Raw genomic sequence first — 20,884 nt, 5'->3', positions numbered from 1 at the left:
CAGATGACACAAAACTTGGAGGGTTAGTTAATATCTCAGAAGACAGGAATAACATGTAAAATGACCTTGACAGAATGGAAAACTGAGCTGAAACAAAATGAAATCCAACAGAAACAAATGCTGAACTATCAGGCTGTGAGTCAGGGTAGCTAATGAAAGAAGAGGCAGAGGTAATATGTAGCCATCATGACTAGTAGCCATTGATAGCCTTATCTTCCATGACGTTGTGTAGTTTCCCTCTAAAGCTGTCCAAGTTGATTGCCATAACTACATCTTGTGGAAGCAAATTCCATAGTTTAACTATGTGTTGTGTGAAGAAATCCTTCCTTTTATCTATTCTGTTGTTGTACACCACCTTGGGAGGGCTTCTGCTCTGGAAGGCAGCCAAGAAATGTTTTAAATAAATATTTTAAATTAAAAAAATAAAATCTGTCTTGAATCTCTCACCATTCAGCAGCATGGGATGACCACATAGCATTCTAGAATTATGACAAAGTGGTACTATCCACTTTCTCCACACCTCTATCGTGTTCCCCTTACTCATCTTTTTTCTAAGCTAAAAATCCCCAAACATTATAACCTTTCCTCATAGGGGAGTTCTCCAGGCCCTGGATCATTTTGTTTGCCATTTTCTGCACCTTTTCCAACTCTACAATATCCTTTTTTAGATGTGGTGACCAGAACTGTATTTCAAGTCTGGTTGCACCACAGATTTGTAGAAGGGCAATATGATATTGGCAGTTTTATTTTTGAATCTTCCTAATGATTGGCAACATGGAATTTGCCTTTTTCACAGTAGCCGCACACTGTGTCAACATCCTTATCAGGCTATCCATTACAACTCCATGATCTCTTTCTTGGTCAGTCTCCACCAGCTTAGACCTCATCAGCGTGTATGGGATGTTAGGATTTTTTGCCCCAATGTGAATCACGTTACGCTTGTTTACATTGAACCACATTTGCTATTTTAATGTCCATTCCCCCCAGTTTGGAGAGATCCTTTTGGAGCTCTTCGCAGTCCCTTTTTGCTTTAACCACCCCGTTTGAGCACTTTTCTCCTTCAGAATTTCTAGTCATGGGATCCTACCCAACTTTTCTCTGACCTCTCTGAAATCAGCTTTCCTAAAGTCCAGGGTACATGTCAGGCTATGCTCACCCCTCTTGCTATCACGAGTTTTGAGATGGTAAGGTCATTTCCCTTCAGGGTTCCCACCACTTTCACTTCATGAATCAGTTCAACCCTGTTGGTCAGAATTAAGTCCAGGATAGCAGTTGGATCCCACCCAACTTTTCTCTGACCTCTCTGAAATCAGCTTTCCTAATGTCCAGGGTACATGTCAGGCTATGCTCACCCCTCTTGCTATCACGAGTTTTGAGATGGTAAGGTCATTTCCCTCCAGGGTTCCCACCACTTTCACTTCATGAATCAGTTCAACCCTGTTGGTCAGAATTAAGCCCAGGATAGCAGATTCCCTTCCTCCTTCCTCTACCTTCTGAGATAAGATGTTGCCAGCAAGTCAAGTCAAGAATTTTGTTAGGCATTCTATTCTTAGCAGTTAGTTAGTGGATGTCAAAATAGTTGAAATATTCCATTACCTCCATTGCTTGCCTCTTGAAAGTTTTATAATCTGTGTCAGGAAGAAAAGCTTCAGCCATATCTGTTGGTTAGCTGGGTGGTTTGTAGTTTATTGACACAACAATCTTATGTTTGTTTCTCTTTTGTTCTATCCTTACCCAGATGCTTTCAAAAGGGGTTTCCACTCTCAGATTCATGCATGTGCATGCACTCTTTACATTTTTTATTGGGTCTATTTCTTTTGAACAAAGTATACCCTTCACTTGCTATAGTCCGATCATGAGCTTCATCCCACTAAGACTCACTGATTCCTATCAGATCATACCTACATTCTCATACTAAGTGAGTTGGTTGCTACCAAAACCCCACATCCACATGGCCGGGCTCCAGCTTGTGGCAGCTGTGCATGAGAGAACCAATCCCATGAGTGACTTAAATGGCATTATTCCTTCTTCTCAAGCTAGTTCCAGCAGGCCCTGACATAAATTGGGACACGGTTTTTGCCTTGGCTTTGCAACTGTAGCTTCTCTGCTGGCTTTGAATAGTTATTTACCTCTTGTGGGTTCAGTTTTTGATAGGGTATCCCACTGAGAAGCTCTTAAGTCACTTACTGGCTTGACCTGATCCTGCAAATTGCAGAGAATATGCTAATATTATGTGGAATAATACTGCCTTTAAATGTCTCAGCCCTCTTTTGCTCTTTGTTTAGGAATCCTAGAGCGCCATGAAACTGGGGAGATGGCCAAGGCAATCCTCGCTTGCTGTGAAGATTCAGTTCTGGCAGTAGCTGATTCTGTGCTCCCCATCTTTGGAGAAGACCTAGATAAGCAGAAACATGTAGCTGGCCAATCCTCCAGCTCCTATAACTTTGGCAACATTTCCTACAGCAGTCTCACTCATCGAGAAAAGTCTTCCCATCATGGGGTGAGTACACAGAATGGGGCAACTTACTCCTCTGAACACTGTTCCAGGCAATGGGTGGCCTCAGTGGGAAAGTGAACAGTGCCCCATAATGTGCATTCAGTTAAAACATTCTTTCCCTTTTGCCTTCTCCCTCCATTCCACATACCTTGCCACTCTCACTGTTTGCTACTCTTCACTACAGCCAGAGGAAACTTCACTAGAGAAAAGTCCTCTCAGGGCACCTCTTCTATACAAATGTCAATAACAGTCATGCCATGGTGATAGGGCTCACATATAGGATGCTGCTGCATCCTTGAGAAAAAAAGGAAAGGCATTAACCATTGCAAAATGTTCCATTGCAAAAACATGTTGACTTAAAATAAATATTTTGCACTACAAGAAAGTCTTGTGAGCTCAATAGCCTCTTAATCTACAAAGAAATTGGCCATCTCCTTATCCAGCAGTGTAATAGGGCACATGGATTTTCAGAGGGCAAATGCTCTGACTGACTGTAACTTTCAGTGGTAGCAAAGTGAGAGTTATATCTTTCATGTTGTATTTTACCAAACTTGTTGTAAGTCCAGTGAAATTTTAAAATATGTGAACCAAGTATGCAGAAGGAAAAAATAGTAAACCCCTCAAAAAATGGGAACAAAAAATGTGCTTAGCTGGGAATGATGAGAATGGGATTATGAAGGTGTGTTTTGAAAGGTCTATCTGTCTATAGCCGCCTGCACCCCCACCCTGGCATGATCCTATGTACGTGCATGCAGTGCTGGCTCAGTGGAGATGGCTGCTCATCCAGTGGTCAGGAAGCCTCCCACAATGCCACAGAACCTAAAGCTGCCCCCCTCTCTTTGGTAGGGGAAGGGGTGGTGGTGAAGATGTGCATTACAGAAAAGCCTGCGAAATATCAAACTAAGCTTTTGCTGAGTGAACAGAGATACCTGGAGATCTGGGGAATGAGGGCAGGGATGAGGGAGGCAGTGTTGGGGGCAGAGCAGAAGCAAATATAGATAAAAGAACCATACCTTACAGAAATGAGGGCTGGGTTGTCCAGTGATGAGCTTTGGTCTATGCCTGCAGGTGGTATGGCTGGCTTCCTGACTGGCTGTTTTAGCCTGTGCTCCATGTTGGCTAGAAGGCAGAATCCCCTAGCTCAGGGTCCCTGCTGTGGCCTTGAGCACCAGCACAAAAGTGATGGTGGCTGGACATGAACGTTCTCTGTAAACTGATAACAAATCCATATACACATTTTAAAATATCACACAGAAACCCCTTCATACCTCATCACCACCATCTACAGATGAATCTAATATTTATCATAATACTCATGTACATACCAGTAAATATATTAAGATCCTTTTCTTCCTAGTTACTGTGATTGCTGGCAAGTTATGGGTTTTATATGTACCCATTATCTTCTTCCATAGGAAGACTTTCTAAATGCTTTGGCTTTTTGATGGAGGAGGAGTCCTGATGCTGTCCTTTCTTTGCTTGCGCAGAAGCCAGTAAGGATTTGGGTATATGATGGTGACTGATAATTGTTATCACCATCGTTCATCAATAAAAAGCAGTTGTTTATATACAATCATCACCATCTTTAATATAAAACTATTTATGTAGTACAAATGGTGGGTGATGAAAAACAGTTGTTGTTGTTCAGTCGTGTCTGACTCTTCGTGACCCCTTGGACCATAGCACGCCAGGCCTTCCTGTCCTCCGCTCTCTCCTGGAGTGTGCTCGAGTTCATATTCATTGCATCGGTGATGCTATCTAGCCATCTCATCCTCTGCCAATATTTGAGCTTCACCTTCAGTATCTGTCCTTCCAATGAGCCCTCAGGGTTGATTTCCTTTAGGATTGACTGATCTGACCTCTTTGCAGTCCGGGGGACTCGTAAGGGTCTTCTCCAGCACCACAGTTCAAAAGCATCAATTCTTCAGCGCTCAGCCTTCCTTATAGTCCAGCACTCACAGCCATACGTTGCTACTGGGAAAACCATAGCTTTGATTATGCGGACCTTTGTCGGCAAGGTGATGTCTCTGCTTCTTACTGTGCTGTCTAGGTTTGCCATAGCTTTCCTCCCAAGGAGCAAGCATCTTTTAATTTCATGGCTACAGTCACCGTCTGCGGTGATCTTGGAGCCCAAGAAAATAAAATCTGTCACTGCTTCCATTTCTTTCCCTTCTATATGCCAGGAAGTGATGGGGCCAGATGCCATGATCTTAGTTTTTTTAATGTTGAGTTTCAAACCAGCTTTTGCACTGTCCTCTTTCACCCTCAACAAGAGGCTCTTGAGATCCTCTTCACTTGCTGCCATTAGGGTGGTATCGTCTGCATATCGGAGATTGTTGATAATTCTCCCAGCAATCTTAATTCCTACCTCTGATTCATCCAACCCGGCATTTCTCGTGATGTACTCTGCATATAAGTTAAATAAGCAGGGCGACAATATACAGCCTTGTTGTACTCCTTTCCCAATTTTGAACCAATCGGTTGTTCCATGTCTGGTTCTTACTGTTGCTTCTTGACCCTTGTACAGGTTTCTCAGGAGACAGGTAAGGTGGTCTGGTACTCCCATCTCTTTAAGAATTTGCCACAGTTTGTTGTGATCCACACAATCAAGGGCTTTAGCGTAGTCAATGAAGCAGAAATAGACGTTTTTCTGGAATTCTCTTGCTTTCTCCATGATCCAGTGAATAATAATGTTATTTAAATGAGTCTGGACTAGTGCTTGTGTTTAAAATATAGAACAGTTTGTATAATGAATCTGTTTTAAGGTTGAAAATGTCTACAATTCATTGAAAACACAGTTGCACAGACCCCTAAAATGGCAGGGTATGAGCAAACCAAATTTCAGTGCTTTTAAGTCCCATTGAATTCCAGGGAAGAGTTAACCATGTGCTTAAATCTCTCCCATGGAAATCAGTGGGACTCTTATGCTCTTAACTCAGGATGGATCATGCCCTTAATGCACCTCACAGTGCAGCATCAAAGGCGGCTCCTCTGTATTAACGTATTTGTTCTCATGGAAATTGCAGCTACCAAGGGTGACTGCTCTGATTTCATGCTGCTTGGAGGCTTTTTAGTATGGAGCGTGTGCCAAGAAGAGAAGGGCCTATTCCTCCTGGTGTGACAAATATGGTCAGTGCAAAACATGCATGTTGTTAAATTCCCTTGACATACTTAAACAGATTTTAATGTTCAGTGTCAAAAGCCCCCCTCATATGGAGTGTCCTTACTGGCCAAAGAAAGCTCCACTTCCATGTATGGACGGATGGAGGTATTTGTCCAAAATCAGACACCTAGGACTGGCCTCAGTCATTGACAAGGGGGAGAGTCAGCAATTTGTGTGGCAAAGGCCCATTTGAATAGGGTATTGTTAGAATACTTATGGGCCACTTGACAAAGGCCCTTGCTGTAAATAGCGCAATTTGACTCCAGCAGTTAAAGGGAGGCTTTGACAGCCGCTGAATAGGATGGAGGGGCTTTGCTGCATGGGAGAAAAATCAATACCAGCCTCTTCTTGTTCAGAGCAACCTGCTCTTTTTCTTGTTTGGTTTTCCTACTGCATTTATATAAGGTGATCTGCTGCTTAGAAGGGAAGATCTAGATAGTATTTTAGAGCAGTGTGTGTGTGTGTGTGTGTGTGTGTATACAGATTGAAACAGGAGATAACAGAGGTAGCAAGTTTGTATATATGTAGATCTGCAATCCTAAGCAATCCTAAACAAGATTACATGAAAATCTGTCCATCTGAAACCAAAGAGGTATGTACATAGCTTTGGAGTATTTCTCACAATTTCTGCATAAGATCAATTGTCCCTATAATCAAGTTTTAGAACTGGAACAATCATGTAACTCTGACAAAGTCATTGTCCTCTGCTCGTTTTTCTTCCTGACTACTGTGAAAATAGAGGATCCTTCGGTGTGCTGTGCCTCTAGCAGTGGCTTCAGCAGGCTGGGCCTTGTGCTGATCTCCATATGGCAAGGAGGTGCCTTGGGAGTGCAGCGCTATGGCTTGGCTTTCTTCAGTTGCTATGATACCTGGCTGGTAGCAAGAGGGATTGGAAACAGGGTTTTAATTACAAGAGATTCTGGAGGCGAGACCAGTTTTTTGGTCTGCTTTACCACAGCAGCAGATTTGCTGTTTCATTGGAAGAATTTGATTGTGCAAATACCAAGTAGGCAGCCTTTAAAAATCATCCCCTGTCCCAAGAAAAGAAGAAGGACGTGATAGAAAGCTCTCATGCTCCACCTGTATCAAAGAAAAGTGCTTATTTTGGCAGAAGATTTTTTCACTCTGTTTTGATTAACTTGGCCCTTTCCGTAGCTTCCCATGTTTGGGTAGGTTCCATTAAATAATCTATGTTAACACGAGCTTAACAGCTGCATGTAGAATCTCTTTCTCTCTCTCCCTCTCTCTTTCTCACACATATACATGTGCGCATGCATGCGCGCGCACACACAATTTACTGGTTGCTCCTCTTAGGTTCCATGTTGCTGATTTTGATTCTATAAGAAACAAAATTGAAATTCAGTTGAGAAACATTTTAGAAAGTAACTATTCCATCTCATGAAGGATCACTAGCATTTTAGGTTCTGTTTCAGGACACAGCTATAAAGAGTAAACCAGGATTGCAATTCTCCAGGCACAGATTCCGTGTGCACGCGCACACACACACACACACTTCAGTATTCTGATGGGCCTGTTGCAAGATGACTAGATTTAAGGACTCTCACTATTCAGGTTTAGCAAACTTTCTTAATGCCCAGATTAGCTCCTCTGCCTGCAAACAAGTATTCCTAGATGGCATTTTAGAAGCAGAGCTGAATAATTCTTGTGTTTACTGTTTGACCTTAAACTACTGCAGTGTCAAGCAGCTTAAATGCTTTTGCTTCTTAGCACACATTTAGGAATGTGAATTGAATTAATGCAAGTATTGAAGCCTCTACCCTAGAATCATAGAATCATAGAATAGTAGGGTTGGAAGAGGCCTACAAGGCCATCGAGTCCAACCCCCTGCTCAATGCAGGAATCCAAGTCAGAGCATCCCTGACAAATGGCTGTCCAGCCTCGTCTTAAAGGCCTCCAGTGTGGGAAAGCCCACCACCTCCCCAGGTAATTGGTTCCATTGCCGTATTGCTCTGACACTCAGGAAGTTTTTCCTGATGTTCAGCCGGAATCTGGCTTCCTGTAACTTGAGCCCATTATTCCGTGTCCTGCACTCTGGGATGATCAAGAAGAGATCCTGGCCTTCTTCTCTGTGACAACCTTTCAAGTACTTGAAGAGTGCTATCATATCTCCCCTCAGTCTTCTCTGATTTTCTTGTTATGACATTGTCTGTGGGGGACATAGGAGCAGGAAGCAGTGGAGATTAGAGCACTGGGGTGGGAAGGCCAATCCACCTCCTCCTTTGGATTGTCTGGAGCTGGAAGGGATGATCCTCCCGCCCTTTCTTATAGCACTAGACACCTTCCCCAGCCAGGGAGAAACTAGCAAAAATAGGTGTTCATCATGATGAGTTTTGAATCTGGATGTGCCAGTGCATTAATGGACCTAGATGCCAAATGGATTTACTTTTGAAGCCATTTTAACTCTGGGGTCCTAGTGAACTAATAACAATGTGCAGATGAATAAACCTTTGTTTATTAAATCATTAAATTCTCTGACACTTAGGGAGAGAGCTATCCTCTTCCTGAAGACTTCTCAAAATGATACACACATTGACCTTAGGCAATCCATACATCTACTTTTATTGATTAGGAACACAATAAGACCCCTGAAGTGCGATCAGACCAAAGGCCTACCTGTCTACGGGTCTGGCGCTCTGTTTCTCACAGTGGCCGACCAGATGCCCCCAGGAAGCCCACCACAAGCAGGTCGTGGGAGCAATAGCCCTCTCCTCTCACTGTTGTTCCCCAGCGATGGGTATTCAGAGGCATGTTGCCTCTAAACATGGAAGTAGTGTATAGTCATAATGACTAGTAGCCATTGATAGACCTCTCCTCCATGAATTTGTCTAATCCTAATCCCCTTTTAAAGTCATCAGTTAAAAGCCCCATAGTTAATAGATTTTTTTAAAAAGAATCTTCAATTAGCTGTTCCCTCTAGAACCAAAGTGTAACATGAGCATCACTAAAGCAACCTACAGCTGATTGGGATGCTAGGCATCCACTGCTCAGAGTGCCACTCAGATGGGGATGGGGAGCAGGGAGGGGGCTGCACAGTGGCTCAAGGGAATAATCTCCTTTCTCAATGTGCCAGAATTTGACTCCTCTGATCATAATCCCTCTCTGTATGTCTACAGACCTTACAGCACTATTGTGTGCCTGAACAACTCAAACAAATGAATGCAGGAGAGTATGCTTTCATTTAAAAAAAAGAAACAAATTCTGTTTTTGGAATAGCATTACTATGAAGCAAAAATGAATGCTTTAAAGACAATCACAACTACTCATATTTGCTTTCTTTTCAAATCCCAGACTCCCAAGCGAGGTGTCTCTCAGAATTAACAATGTGGTAGAGAACTGGTTAAATTAAAGACAGTTGCACTCTGTGCTGTTCTAGCACTCAAGGGGAGGGAGTTCCTGCAAAGAGCCCTAAGCAAGCTAGTTGGATGGAAGAGGCATCAAAGAAAGCATTCCCCATGCACTAAGATGAATTAATGGGTGTAGTTCACATGAAGTTATCTCTTTCCTGCACATTCCTCAAACCAGTTAGCTCATCATGTGCTCCTGCCCATATCTTATTAAAAACAACAACAACAGAGGAGCAAACTTCAGCAGAAAAGTTCTTCTTATTTGATCTGGGTGGGTGGGTGTTTGTCATTCATCTGTTTGTAATTTATCGTTCCTTGCTCATTTGTATTAACATTGCTGGGTGGCAATGAAGGGAATTCTTGTGGGGTTAAGCCAACACTGTGGACCCCTTTTGGTCCAGCATCTGGCACTTCTGAATGGTGCTGATGCAGAAAAGGAAGTAGAAATGGAGTGGTGATGGTTAGAGTGAGGTCTTTTGAACTAACTGGAATAGTCTAGCCTTTGAAGATAGTACAGAAACTTCAATTGGTTCAGAATCCAGCCGCCAGGGTTTTGACTGGAGTCAACAATTAGGATCATCATATCACTCCTATCTTTTATTGTTTACACTACTTACCATTTAGGGCTCAGTTCAAGGTACTGTTATTACCCTTTAGTGCCCTAAATGGCCTGGCACTAGAGTGTCTCAAGAACCTCTTTACTATCTTGCCTGAGCATGGGTCTGCTTCGGATGCTGTTGGAAGTATGATGTCTGGGTACAAGAGAGAAGGGCCTTTTTGAAGTAGTGTCCAGAATTTGAAACAGCTTCCCAAGGATGGTTTGCCTGTCTCAATTGCTGCTTACCTTCCTACTTGATGTTTGAATCCAGAGGTAGACTTTGGCTCTCAGGAGATTACACAAGTGTCCTTTTCTCACCAAAGGACAATGATGTTTAAATACAAACAAAACACATCTCTCCAAGAACATGAACATTTTTTAAAAAGGAGACATTATAAGATGGAATTTGACTATAACAAAAAAAAATATTTTTGAAGATAGTACAGTGTAGTGATTTTAAGGGTTTTGAAAGGCAAATAAAAATTCTTTTCTGGTCTGCTTGCTTGTGCTCTGCCATTTTCATATTAAATTATCTGGCTTTTGAATGCTTTGTGGTGGGGCTGGTATTCCTTTCTTCTTTCTCCCTGGAAATGGATGTGATATTATATATCTGTCACATATTTGTAGATTGTCATGAGAGAAGAACTGTTAAAGCAGCTGGTAAATACCCTCATGAAAGTACAACTCAGAACTTTCTGTATCATATGAATCCAGACCAATTTTTGTGATCTTAGTTACAAGTACCAAACCACCAGATGAAATTTCTGCTAGCCCCTGTAATCAAGAATAAATGGGTTGCTGGGTTGTGGGCTTTCCAATTCAAAATGTTTGCTGATTTTGTGAAGCAATATTTTATACTCATAAACTGGCTGGAAGGTGGAAGCGCAATTCCATTTATCTTGATATTCTTTAGCTTTATAGAGTCTGCCAGAGTGTCCATCTGTTCAGCGGAGATTGCTTCCCATAGCAAGTGGTCAGGGTGAGTTAGCTGGGAAAGGTCAAAGGAGCTTTTTGACCTTGTGTTTCTTGCCAGAGCAATTGGAGGGACTGAGACACAGTTACGAGGTGCAGCTTGCCAGAGCAGTCTCCACTTTAATTGGTAATGATAGCAGGAGTACACAGCAAAGCCACTGCTGGAAGAAAACAAAAGGCATCCAATATAGTAATTTATTACCAGTCAGTAGGCTTCACACACTTGGTTGTCTTACCCCTGCTGTGGCTGGAGAAATCAAAAAAGTGCTCTTGCACTTAATGTGACATGGGGGTCCTGCTGCTGGTGGAGAGGCATGGTGCTCCGAGGATTGCCTCTGCTATTAGCTTGATAATGTTTTTGCTATTGCCGGCTTAGCTCCCCAGGTCCTCCTCCTCTGTGCATCAGCTGCAATTGCTGGCCTGCTTGTTTGCCTTTGATTTGTGCTGCCAATCATTAGGCTGCTATCCACTGGACACAGTTCATGGGGCTTGGGGAAGTGGGGGCTTAGTCATTTTTTGCCTTTGCTTTCCACTGCCGGCAGCCCAGAGGATTTCTGAATGAATCACTAATCTTTTAACTAACATGTCTTGCTAGCCATTTTGCATGCTGACTTGTTTGATGCTGGTTTGACCAACTAGTTAATGTTGTAAAGTAGAGAGCTTCGGCTATTGGGCGGTATAGAAATGAAATAAATAAATAAAATAAATAGTTATGCAAGCAGGTTTGCACAACCATTGGAAGAGATATGGCCAGGGCAGTTTCACACTTAGAACAGCTCCTGGGTCACTCAGACTAAACAGTGGCCAAAACATGTATATTATAAAAGTCCTCCTTCCACATTCACAAGAGAGGCTCACATGCGGTTCAAGGCTCACATGTGAAAACACTTTTGCAAATTGGAATCCTTTCCCTGCAATTCCTGTCATCAGAAAGATAATTGAAGGGCTGCTTTATTATTTATTATAAGTACTTATAAATCACTTTTGTGTCCACCGATGTACAATAAAATAACAACAGAATAAAAACAAGGCGGGCCTTTGCTGCAGTGGTGCCTATAGTGCTTAGAAGTCCAATCTGTGCTTTCCTAGTAGTTAAACAGGCCAAACTAGATGGCATGTTAAATGTGTCTTGTCATCTAACATGCACGTTCTTAAAAATACAAACATCAGCTGTTGGTGGGAGCCTGATAGTTATTGGGATTGCAGTACGTAGGGATGGGGGAGTTTAACCCTTTCCTCCCTTGCAGTGTTTCTGACAAAAAGGGCTTCTCTGAAATTGTTATTGCGTTGGGAGGAAAACCCCCATTGGTGCCAAATAGCATCAAAAGATGCATTTAATGTTGTATCACATGATATCAGAATCTTGTTGTTGTTGTTCAGTCGTTCAGTCGTGTCCGACTCTTCGTGACCCCTTGGACCATAGCACACCAGGCCTTCCTGTCCTGCGCATTCTCCCGGAGTGTGCTCAAGTCCATATTCATTGCATCAGTGATGCTATCTAGCCATCTCATCCTCTGCCGTCCCCTTCTCCTTTTGCCTTCAGTCTTTCCCAGCATCAGGGTCTTTTCCAGGGAGTTTTCTCTTCGCATTAGGTGGCCAAAATATTGGAGCTTCAGCTTCAGTATCTGTCCTTCCAATGAGCAGTCAGGATTGATTTCCTTTAGGATTAACTGATTTGACCTCCTTGCAGTCCAGGGGACTCGTAAGAGTCTTCTCCAGCACCACAGTTCGAAAGCATCCATTCTTCGGCGCTCAGCCTTCCTTATAGTCCAGCTCTCACAGCCATACATTACTACTGGGAAAACCATAGCTTTGATTAGACGGACCTTTGTCGGCAAGGTGATGTCTCTGCTTCTTACTATGCTGTCTAGGTTTGCCATAGCTTTCCTTCCAAGGAGCAAGCGTCTTTTAATTTCATGGCTACAGTCTCCATCTGCGGTGATCTTGGAGCCCAAGAAAATAAAATCTGTCACTGCTTCCATTTCTTCCCCTTCTATATGCCAGGAAGTGATGGGGCCAGATGCCATGATCTTCGTTTTTTTAATGTTGAGTTTCAAACCAGCTTTTGCACTGTCCTCTTTCACCCTCAACAAGAGGCTCTTCGCTTTCTGCCATTAGGGTGGTATCGTCTGCATATCGGAGGTTGTTCATAATTCTCCCGGCAATCTTAATTCTGACCTGTGATTCATCCAACCCAGCGTTTCTCATGATGTACTCTGCATATAAGTTAAATAAGCAGGGTGACAATATGCAGCCTTGTCGTACTCCTTTCCCAATTTTGAACCACTCGGTTGTTCCATGTCTGGTTCTTACTGTTGCTTCTTGATCCTCGTACAGGTTTCTCAGGAGACAAGTAAGGTGGTCTGGTACTCCCATCACTTTAAGAATTTGCCACATTTTGTTGTGATCCACACAATCAAAGGCTTTAGCGTAGTCAATGAAGCAGAAATAGACGTTTTTCTGGAATTCTCTTGCTTTCTCCATGATCCAGCGAACGTTGGCGATTTGATCTCTAGTTCCTCTGCCTCTTTGAAACCCAGCTTGTACTTCCGGTAGTTCTCGGTTCGCATACTGCTGAAGCCTAGCTTGTAGGATTTTGAGCATCACCTTGCTGGCATGTGAAATGAGTGCAATTGTATGGTAGTTTGAACACTCTTTGGCGTTGCCCTCCTTTGGAATTGGAATGTAAACTGACCTTTTCCAGTGTTGTGGCCATTGTTGAGTGTTCCAAATTTGTTGGTATATTGAATGCAGCACTTTAACAGCATCATCTTTTAGGATTTTAAATAGCTCAGCTGGAATACTGTCATCTCCGCTAGCTTTGTTGTTACTAATGCTTCCTAAGGCCCACTTGACTTCACTCTCGAGGATGTCCAGCTCAAGTTCAGTGATGGCACTATCATGGCTATCAGGGACATTAAGATCTTTCCTGTATAGTTCTTCTGTGTATTCTTGCCAACTCTTCTTACTCTCATCTGCTTCTGTTAGGTCCCTGCCTTCTTTGTCCTTTATCATGCCTGTCTTTGCACAAAACGTTCCCTTGAGATCTCCAATTTTCTTGAAGAGATCTCTAGTCTTTCCCATTCTGTTGTTTTTCCTCGATTTCTTTGCATTGTTCATTTAAGAAGGCCTTCTTGTCTCTCCTTGCTATTCTCTGGAACTCTGCATTCAGTTGGATATATCTTCCCCTTTCTCCCTTGCTTTTTGCTTCCCTTCTTTCGTGAGCTACTTGTAAAGCCTCATCAGACAACCACTTGGCTTTCTTGCATTTCTTTTTCTTTGGGATGGATTGAGTTGCTGCCTCCTGAACAATGTTACGGACCTCCGTCCATAGCTCCTCAGGCGCTCTGTCTATCAGGTCTAATCCCTTAAATCTATTCCTCACCTCCACTGTATAGTCATAAGGGATATGATTTAGGTCATACCGGAATGGTTTAGTGGTTTTCCCTATGTTCTTCAATTTCAGCTGAAATTTTGCAACAAGAAGCTCATGATCTGAGCCACAGTCAGCTCCAGGTCTTGTTTTTACTGACTGTATAGAGCGTCTCCATCTTTGACTGCAAAGGACATAATCAATCTGATTTCGATATTGACCATCTGGTGATGTCCATGTGTAGAGTCGCCTCTTGTGCTGTTGGAAAAGAGTGTTTGCTATGATCAGCGTGTTCTCTTGGCAAAACTCGATTAGCTTTTGTCCTGCTTCATTTTGTACACCAAGGCTATGCCTGCCTGTTATCCCGGTGATTTCTGGACTTCCTACTTTAGCATTCCAATCCCCTATGATGAAGAGGACATCTTTTTTTGGTGTTAGTTCTAGAAGGTGTTGTAGGTCTTCATAGAACCGATCAACCTCAGCTTCTTCGGCATCAGTGGTTGGGGCATAGACTTGAATTACTGTGATGTTGAATGGTTTGCCTTGGATTCGTACTGAGATCATTCTATCGTTTTTAAGATTGTACCCCAGTACTGCTTTTCCCACCCTTTTATTGGCTATGAGTGCTACTCCATTTCTTCTCAGGGATTCTTGCCCACAGTAGTAGATATGATGGTCACCTGAATTAAATTCGCCCATGCCTGTCCATTGTAGTTCGCTGATTCCCAAGATGTTGATGTTCAATCTTGCCGTCTCATGTTTGACCACCTCTAGCTTACCTTGATTCATTGATCTGACATTCCAGGTTCCTAAACAATATTGTTCTTTACAGCATCGGATTTTCTTTTCACCACCAGACACATCCACAGCTGAGTGTCCTTTCGGCTTTGGCCCAGCCGCTTCGCTCTTTCTGGCGCTACTTGGAAATACCCTCTGCTCTTCCCCAGTAGTATATTGGACACCTCCCGACCTGAGGGTCTCATCTTCCGGCGTCGTATCTTTTAGCCTTGTGATACGTTCCATGGGGTTTTCTTGGCAAGAATACTGGAGTGGGTTGCCATTTCCTTCTCCAGTGGACCACATTTTGTCAGAACTCTCTGCCATGACCTGTCCATCTTGGGTGGCCCTGCACGGCATAGCTTATGGCTTCACTGAGTTACGCAAGCCCCTTCGCCACAACAAGGCAGTGATCCATGAAGGGGTATCAGAATCTAGAGCACTGCAACTCTAACCTAGATTTTACTCACTCTAGGTCTTCCTTGTCTTACAAGGTAGATTAGGCAGCCATGAAAGATTCAAGTAAGCCTCACACTATATGTCTGTTTCTACCAAAACCATTTTAATAAAACCTTACTTTGTCGGGAATACTTCCTCTGGCTTTTCCTGGATCCCAGAAAAATCTTAACAATGCCCCTGGAACACCCTTCGCAGAGATGTCCAACTTGAGCACATTTGGCAAATAGGTAGGATAATAATATTTACAGACAAAATAAATGTATATTACCAGAATCCAGGCCTCTATTCAGTCATCACCAGGCCAGAACAGCAAAGGGTAATGCTGATGCTGTTCAGACTTTTGCTGGGAGCCTGCAGTTGCTGGTCTAACAAGTCTTTGCTACTCACTCTGATGAAAACATCTGCAAGGCTCTAGCACCCTTGCCTTGGCTTCTTGTCCTGGGACACCATGCTCCTTTACTCCAGATGTCCTCAATCTTGCATCTCCTCATTGCCTGCCCATGCATCAAGCACAGCAGCTGTCTCACCAGCAGCCTCACCTACACCTACCTGTTACTGAACTGTACTGTTTTGCACTGTGGGTGGGGGATTGTACAATGGAATGCTCCCCCAGATGAAAAATATTCTGCACATACAAAACTAGCAAGTCAAGGAGAATACCTGTCTTCTTCAGCATATTGCCAGGGTAGGACCATAGCTCAGTGATGTGGAGCTCATGCTTTGCATGGAGAAGGTCCCAGGTTCAATTCCTGGCACCTCATGAAGCACAGCGGGGCATAAATCAAATGAATAAAAAGCTGTGTTAGGAAATGGTTAGCCAATGGTTGCCATCACATCCGCCTGAAGCAACACAACTGACTCACATGTGGTATAGGGAAAATGGCCTTCTTTGATGATGACCACAACTTCTAGTGGATTGTAAGGCTGCAGATGCAGTTAAAATCTTCTGGAAACTCTTTTTATAAAATGAGCTGAACTACAGATTTGCAGGAAATAATGGCGCCATCTTTGCATTTTCATTGAGAGTTGAAGGCCATTTGGGAGAATGGTGCAAAAGCCTGTGTTAGCTAAAATGGAAGAAAATGGATCTTTAGCTATTTTTGTTCTTCCTGCTTCAATTCCTTGTTGGAGATACACCTCATGCAATTCAACAAGAGTCAACCATTTCTGCTGTACATACTGTGCATTCAGTTACCAAACAGAGAAAAAGAGTCACAGGAAAAACTCAGCAGGGAGAAAAGGCTAATCCCCTGTTTGCAGGAAAAAGTAGGGATGTACGAATTGTGTAACTTCCGTGCTGCTTGACTTCCACAGTTTGCGGCCAGTGCTCCCTACTGTCGTTCGCAAGCCCCCGGAATTCTCCTCTTTTTTTTCCGCTCCAAGAATTATGAAGATAAATCCGTACCAACAGCCGTAATTCCGGTGCCCTGCCATCTCCGTGAGTCTCCATAACTTCCGTAAGAAAGGCTATTTTTCGTAGATATTTACGTATTTTTTCCCCTGCCCTGAGACGTGCAGTAATTACTTTCAACCAAAACACTTCCTCCTCCTAGGGGCTTCCCAAAACAAGGCTGCCCTAGGTGTGCCTGAGCGATGCACTCTTTGTTTAAAGCAACCCTGTTTGAAAGAAAGAAAAAACCTTTTAAAATGACCATGCCGGTCTGGAGCCCTGCATGAGGTATTATTCCCCCTGTTAGGCTTTCTATTTCCACATCCAGCGTTGTTGTTGATGTTGTGAGGCTAAAATGTAGAGGAGAACCAACTCTGTGCATGTCTGCTCAGAAGTAAGTCTCATTGAGTTCAATGCGACTTACTCCTACACATGTCAGCATCCCACTTGACCCCAGCTCAGCTTTGTATTTCCACATCCAGCTCATTATCAAACCTGTTAGTTATCTCACTGGGTGACTTTGGGCTGGACTCTAACCACTACATCATACTTCTGTTATATGAAACTCATGAAGAAAAAGAGACGTTATAATGGAAAGTTCTTTCTGAAGAAGTCACACTTGTACAAATGCAGCATGAAGGGAAAGATCAGCAACCTTCTCTTTGTTTGAATAAAAAGCACACTCTGCACATGCTCAGGGAATGGACAAAATGAGGAATAAACATACCAGGGAATATGAAGAACTATATTCTTCTATTGTGTGTGTGTGTGTAATCTCCCTCAATCCAGCTGTTCCCTGGAAACACACACACCCCATTCACCCAAGGGTCTTCTGAGATAACTAACAGGAGTTTTGATAACTAACAGGAGTTCTTTCCTCGACTTCAGCAAAGCTTTCGACAAAGTGCCCCATGATATCCTGATGAGCAAACTAGCTCAAAGTGGGCTAGATGAAACAACGATCCGGTGGATCCACAGTTGGCTACAGAATCGGACTCAAAGAGTGCTTCTCAATGGGACCTTCTCAAACTGGGGAGAGGTAACGAGTGGGGTACCGCAGGGCTCAGTTCTGGGCCCAGTGCTCTTCAACATTTTTATGAATGACTTGGAGGAGGAGGTGCAGGGAATGCTGATCAAATTTGCAGATGATACCAAATTGGGCAGGATAGCTAATACTTTGGAAGACAGAAACAAAATTCAAAGTGATCTGGATAGACTGGAGCGCTGGGCAGAAAACAACAGAATGACATTTAATAGGGACAAATGCCAAGTTCTGCACCTAGGAAAAAGAAATCAAAGGCACAGTTACAAGATGGGGGATACGTGGCTCAACCACACTACAAGCGTTGTCGATCACAAGCTGAATATGAGCCAACAATGGGATGTGGCTGCAAAAAAGGCAAATGCTCTTTTGGGCTGCATTAATAGAAGCATAGCTTCCAAATCCCGGGAAGTACTAGTTCCCCTCTACTCAGCCCTGGTTAGGCCTCATCTGGAGTACTGTGTCCAGTTCTGGGCACCACACTTGAAGAAGGATGCAGACAAACTGGAGAGGGTTCAGAGGAGGGCAACAAAGATGATCAGGGGACTGGAAAGAAAGCCCTATGAAGAGAGACTGAAAGAACTGGGCATGTTTAGCCTTGAGAAGACTGAGGGGAGATATGATAGCACTCTTCAAGTACTTGAAAGGTTGTCACAGAGAAGAAGGCCAGGATCTCTTCTTGATCATCCCAGAGTACAGGACACGGAATCATGGGCTCAAGTGACAGGAAGCCAGATTCCTGCTGAACATCAGGAAAAACTTCCTGACTGTAAGAGCAATACGACAATGGAACCAATTACCTGGGGAGGTGGTGGGCTCTCGCACACTGGAGGCCTTCAAGACGAGGCTGGACAGCCATTTGTCAGGGATGCTCTGACTTGGATTCCTGCACTGAGCAGGGGGTTGGACTTGATGGCCTTGTAGGCCCCTTCCAACCCTACTATTCTATGATTCTGTGATTCTATGATTCTCTGATAATGAGCTGGATGTGGAAATACAAAGCTGAGCTGGGGGCAAGTGGGGTGCTGACATGTGTAGGAGTAAGTTGCATTGAACTCAGTAAGACTTACTTCTGAATAGACATGCACAGAGTTGGTTCTCCTCTCTGCTCAGCTTTGTATTTCCACATCCAGTTCATTATCAAACCTCCTGTTAGTTATCTCAGAAGACCCTTGGGTGAAGGGGGGGGGGGTTCCAGGGAACAGCTGGATTGAGGGAGATTCCACACACACACACACGCACACACACACTGGAAGAATATAGTTCTTCATATTCCCTGGTGTGTTTATTCTGCATTTGTCCATTCCCTGAGCATGTGCAGAGTGTGCTTTTTATTCAAACAAAGAGAAGGTTGCTGATCTTTCCCTTCATGCTGCATTTGTACAAGTGAAGTAAAGAAAGAACTTTCCATTATACTGTCTCTTTTTCTTCATGAGTTTCATAACAGAACTATGGTGTAGTGGTTACAGTCCAGCCCAAAGTCACTCAGTGAGATAACTAACAGGTTTGATAATGAGCTGGATGTGGAAATACAAAGCTGAGCTTGGGGCAAGTGGGGTGCTGACATGTGTAGGAGTAAGTCGCATTGAACTCAGTAAGACTTACTTCTGAGTAGACATGCACAGAGTTGGTTCTCCTCTACATTTTAGCCTCACAACATCAACAACAACGCTGGATGTGGAAATAGAAAGCTTAGCAGGGAGCATAATACTCCGTGCAGGGCTCCAGACCGGCATGGTCATTTTAAAAGGTTTTTTCTTTCTTTCAAACAGCATTGCTTTAAACAAGGAGTGCATCGCTCAGGCACACCTAGGGCAGCCTTGTTTTGGGAAGCCCCGAGGTGGAGGAAGTGTTTTGGCTGAAAGTAAACAGAGACGGAGGATTTCAATTGAAAAAGAACACACACAAACAAGGCGGTGAGCACAATTCATTAAAAAAACCCAAAACCTTACGTATTTATTATAGGAATTTACACCTTGCGTTTTTATTTACGAAAATTTCGCGACTCTGTGCGAATGACAAAAAAAAGCCGTATGACTGCTGGCTCAGCAGGACCTCATGGTGCCATTCCGCAGAGGATTCCGTGGCACGGACTGAAGGGAATTCGATTCCATTTCAGTCCGTGGCAGAATTCTCTGACATCCCTAGGAAAAAGGTCACTCTTCCCTTTCCTTCATCCCCAAATACATCAGTACATGCTATTAACCTTAACTGGTCTAAGTTGGACCCACCACATAAACATTTTATGGGAAGTACAATGGAAATGCTATTTTACCAGGTGACCTTTTCATCTCTAATGGCTCTTTGCTGCTGGGATTCACCAGCTTCTAGAAACTGTACCATGCCCACTTAAAATGCACATATCCATTAGGAAGTAGAGTATTTGAATTTTGCAGGCATTCCGGCTTCCTCATACCGAAGCATCCTGTGGTGGGATCAGTGCTAAAAAGAGATGTAATAGGAGCAACCAAAGCTTTCACCTTCCACAAGGGAACCAAGAATAGAATCATGTGGTGGATTTGCAAATAAAACCACCCACTTTGCCCCTGCATTAGAGGGAGAGGTCACCACACTGCTATTGCTCTTTAAATACAGGACTGGATTCCCAGTGGCACTACCACTGGCATGGTTATTTATGCCTGTAGGAAACAATGCAATCTGGAAGCTTTTACACCTATTCTACTAAGTCTGTAGATGAGAAACTATTGGCTTATGATAAGAAAATTTTGATATGAATTAGAAGGCATGTCAAGATAACTGTGGGATGACTGAAGTGCACATAGTTGGTGTAGCAAAGCTGCAAGTTGCAGCCTTCAAATCACTTGTGGAGGCAGTGGGCCTGTATTCACAGGTGATTCGCTGTGGATTGGGACCATTTGGAGGTCCTTGGCAGCACATGATATAATGGCCAGTCCACAGCCACCCCAAAGTTTACCCATGGGGAAGCTGCATTTTTGCAGAGTACTTTTATTCTATTTTTTTTTTAAATTCGGCTCCCCTGCGGTTCAGCTGCTGTGTGCCCATCCCTCCGCTTTAAATTCAGTATGAACGGGGGGTTCCGAGGGGTGTGTCTTTCATCTGACCATGCCCTCATTAACCTAGGTAATTAAAGTAACTAGCCTGGTTTTCCAACACATCAAAGCACTAGAGCGCTCTTTCGAGCCTTCAGAATTGTGCTGCACTTCCTTTTCACCAATGGGAGTAACTAGCCTCCATGATGATGCACTTCTCTGATGTTTGTGTTACTT

At 43.4% G+C, this 20,884-nt stretch overlaps 1 protein-coding gene across 19 annotated transcripts in view; it reads left to right on the top strand.

Annotated features, from left to right (window-relative positions):
* The window catches only part of WDR72 (WD repeat domain 72), a 215,406-nt gene that overhangs the window by 78,837 nt on the left and 115,685 nt on the right, over positions 1-20,884 (top strand). For all 19 annotated transcript variants that reach the window (XR_014785267.1, XR_014785268.1, XR_014785270.1 and 16 more), the window contains one exon: positions 2,286-2,500. Coding sequence is in view for 8 of the 19 variants with exons in the window: in XM_084816462.1 (XP_084672588.1) it covers positions 2,286-2,500 (215 nt within the window). In the remaining 11 variants the exon portion in view is untranslated. The remainder of the gene's footprint in view (positions 1-2,285; positions 2,501-20,884) is intronic.

The sequence above is a fragment of the Heloderma suspectum genome, chromosome 11 (genome assembly GCF_057233095.1).
Source record: "Heloderma suspectum isolate Gila_16-S chromosome 11, 16-S_ref, whole genome shotgun sequence".
In the NCBI taxonomy this organism is placed as follows: domain Eukaryota; kingdom Metazoa; phylum Chordata; class Lepidosauria; order Squamata; family Helodermatidae; genus Heloderma; species Heloderma suspectum.
Note: the sequence above shows the minus strand (reverse complement) of the source record. Positions and strands in the feature narration are given on the sequence as shown.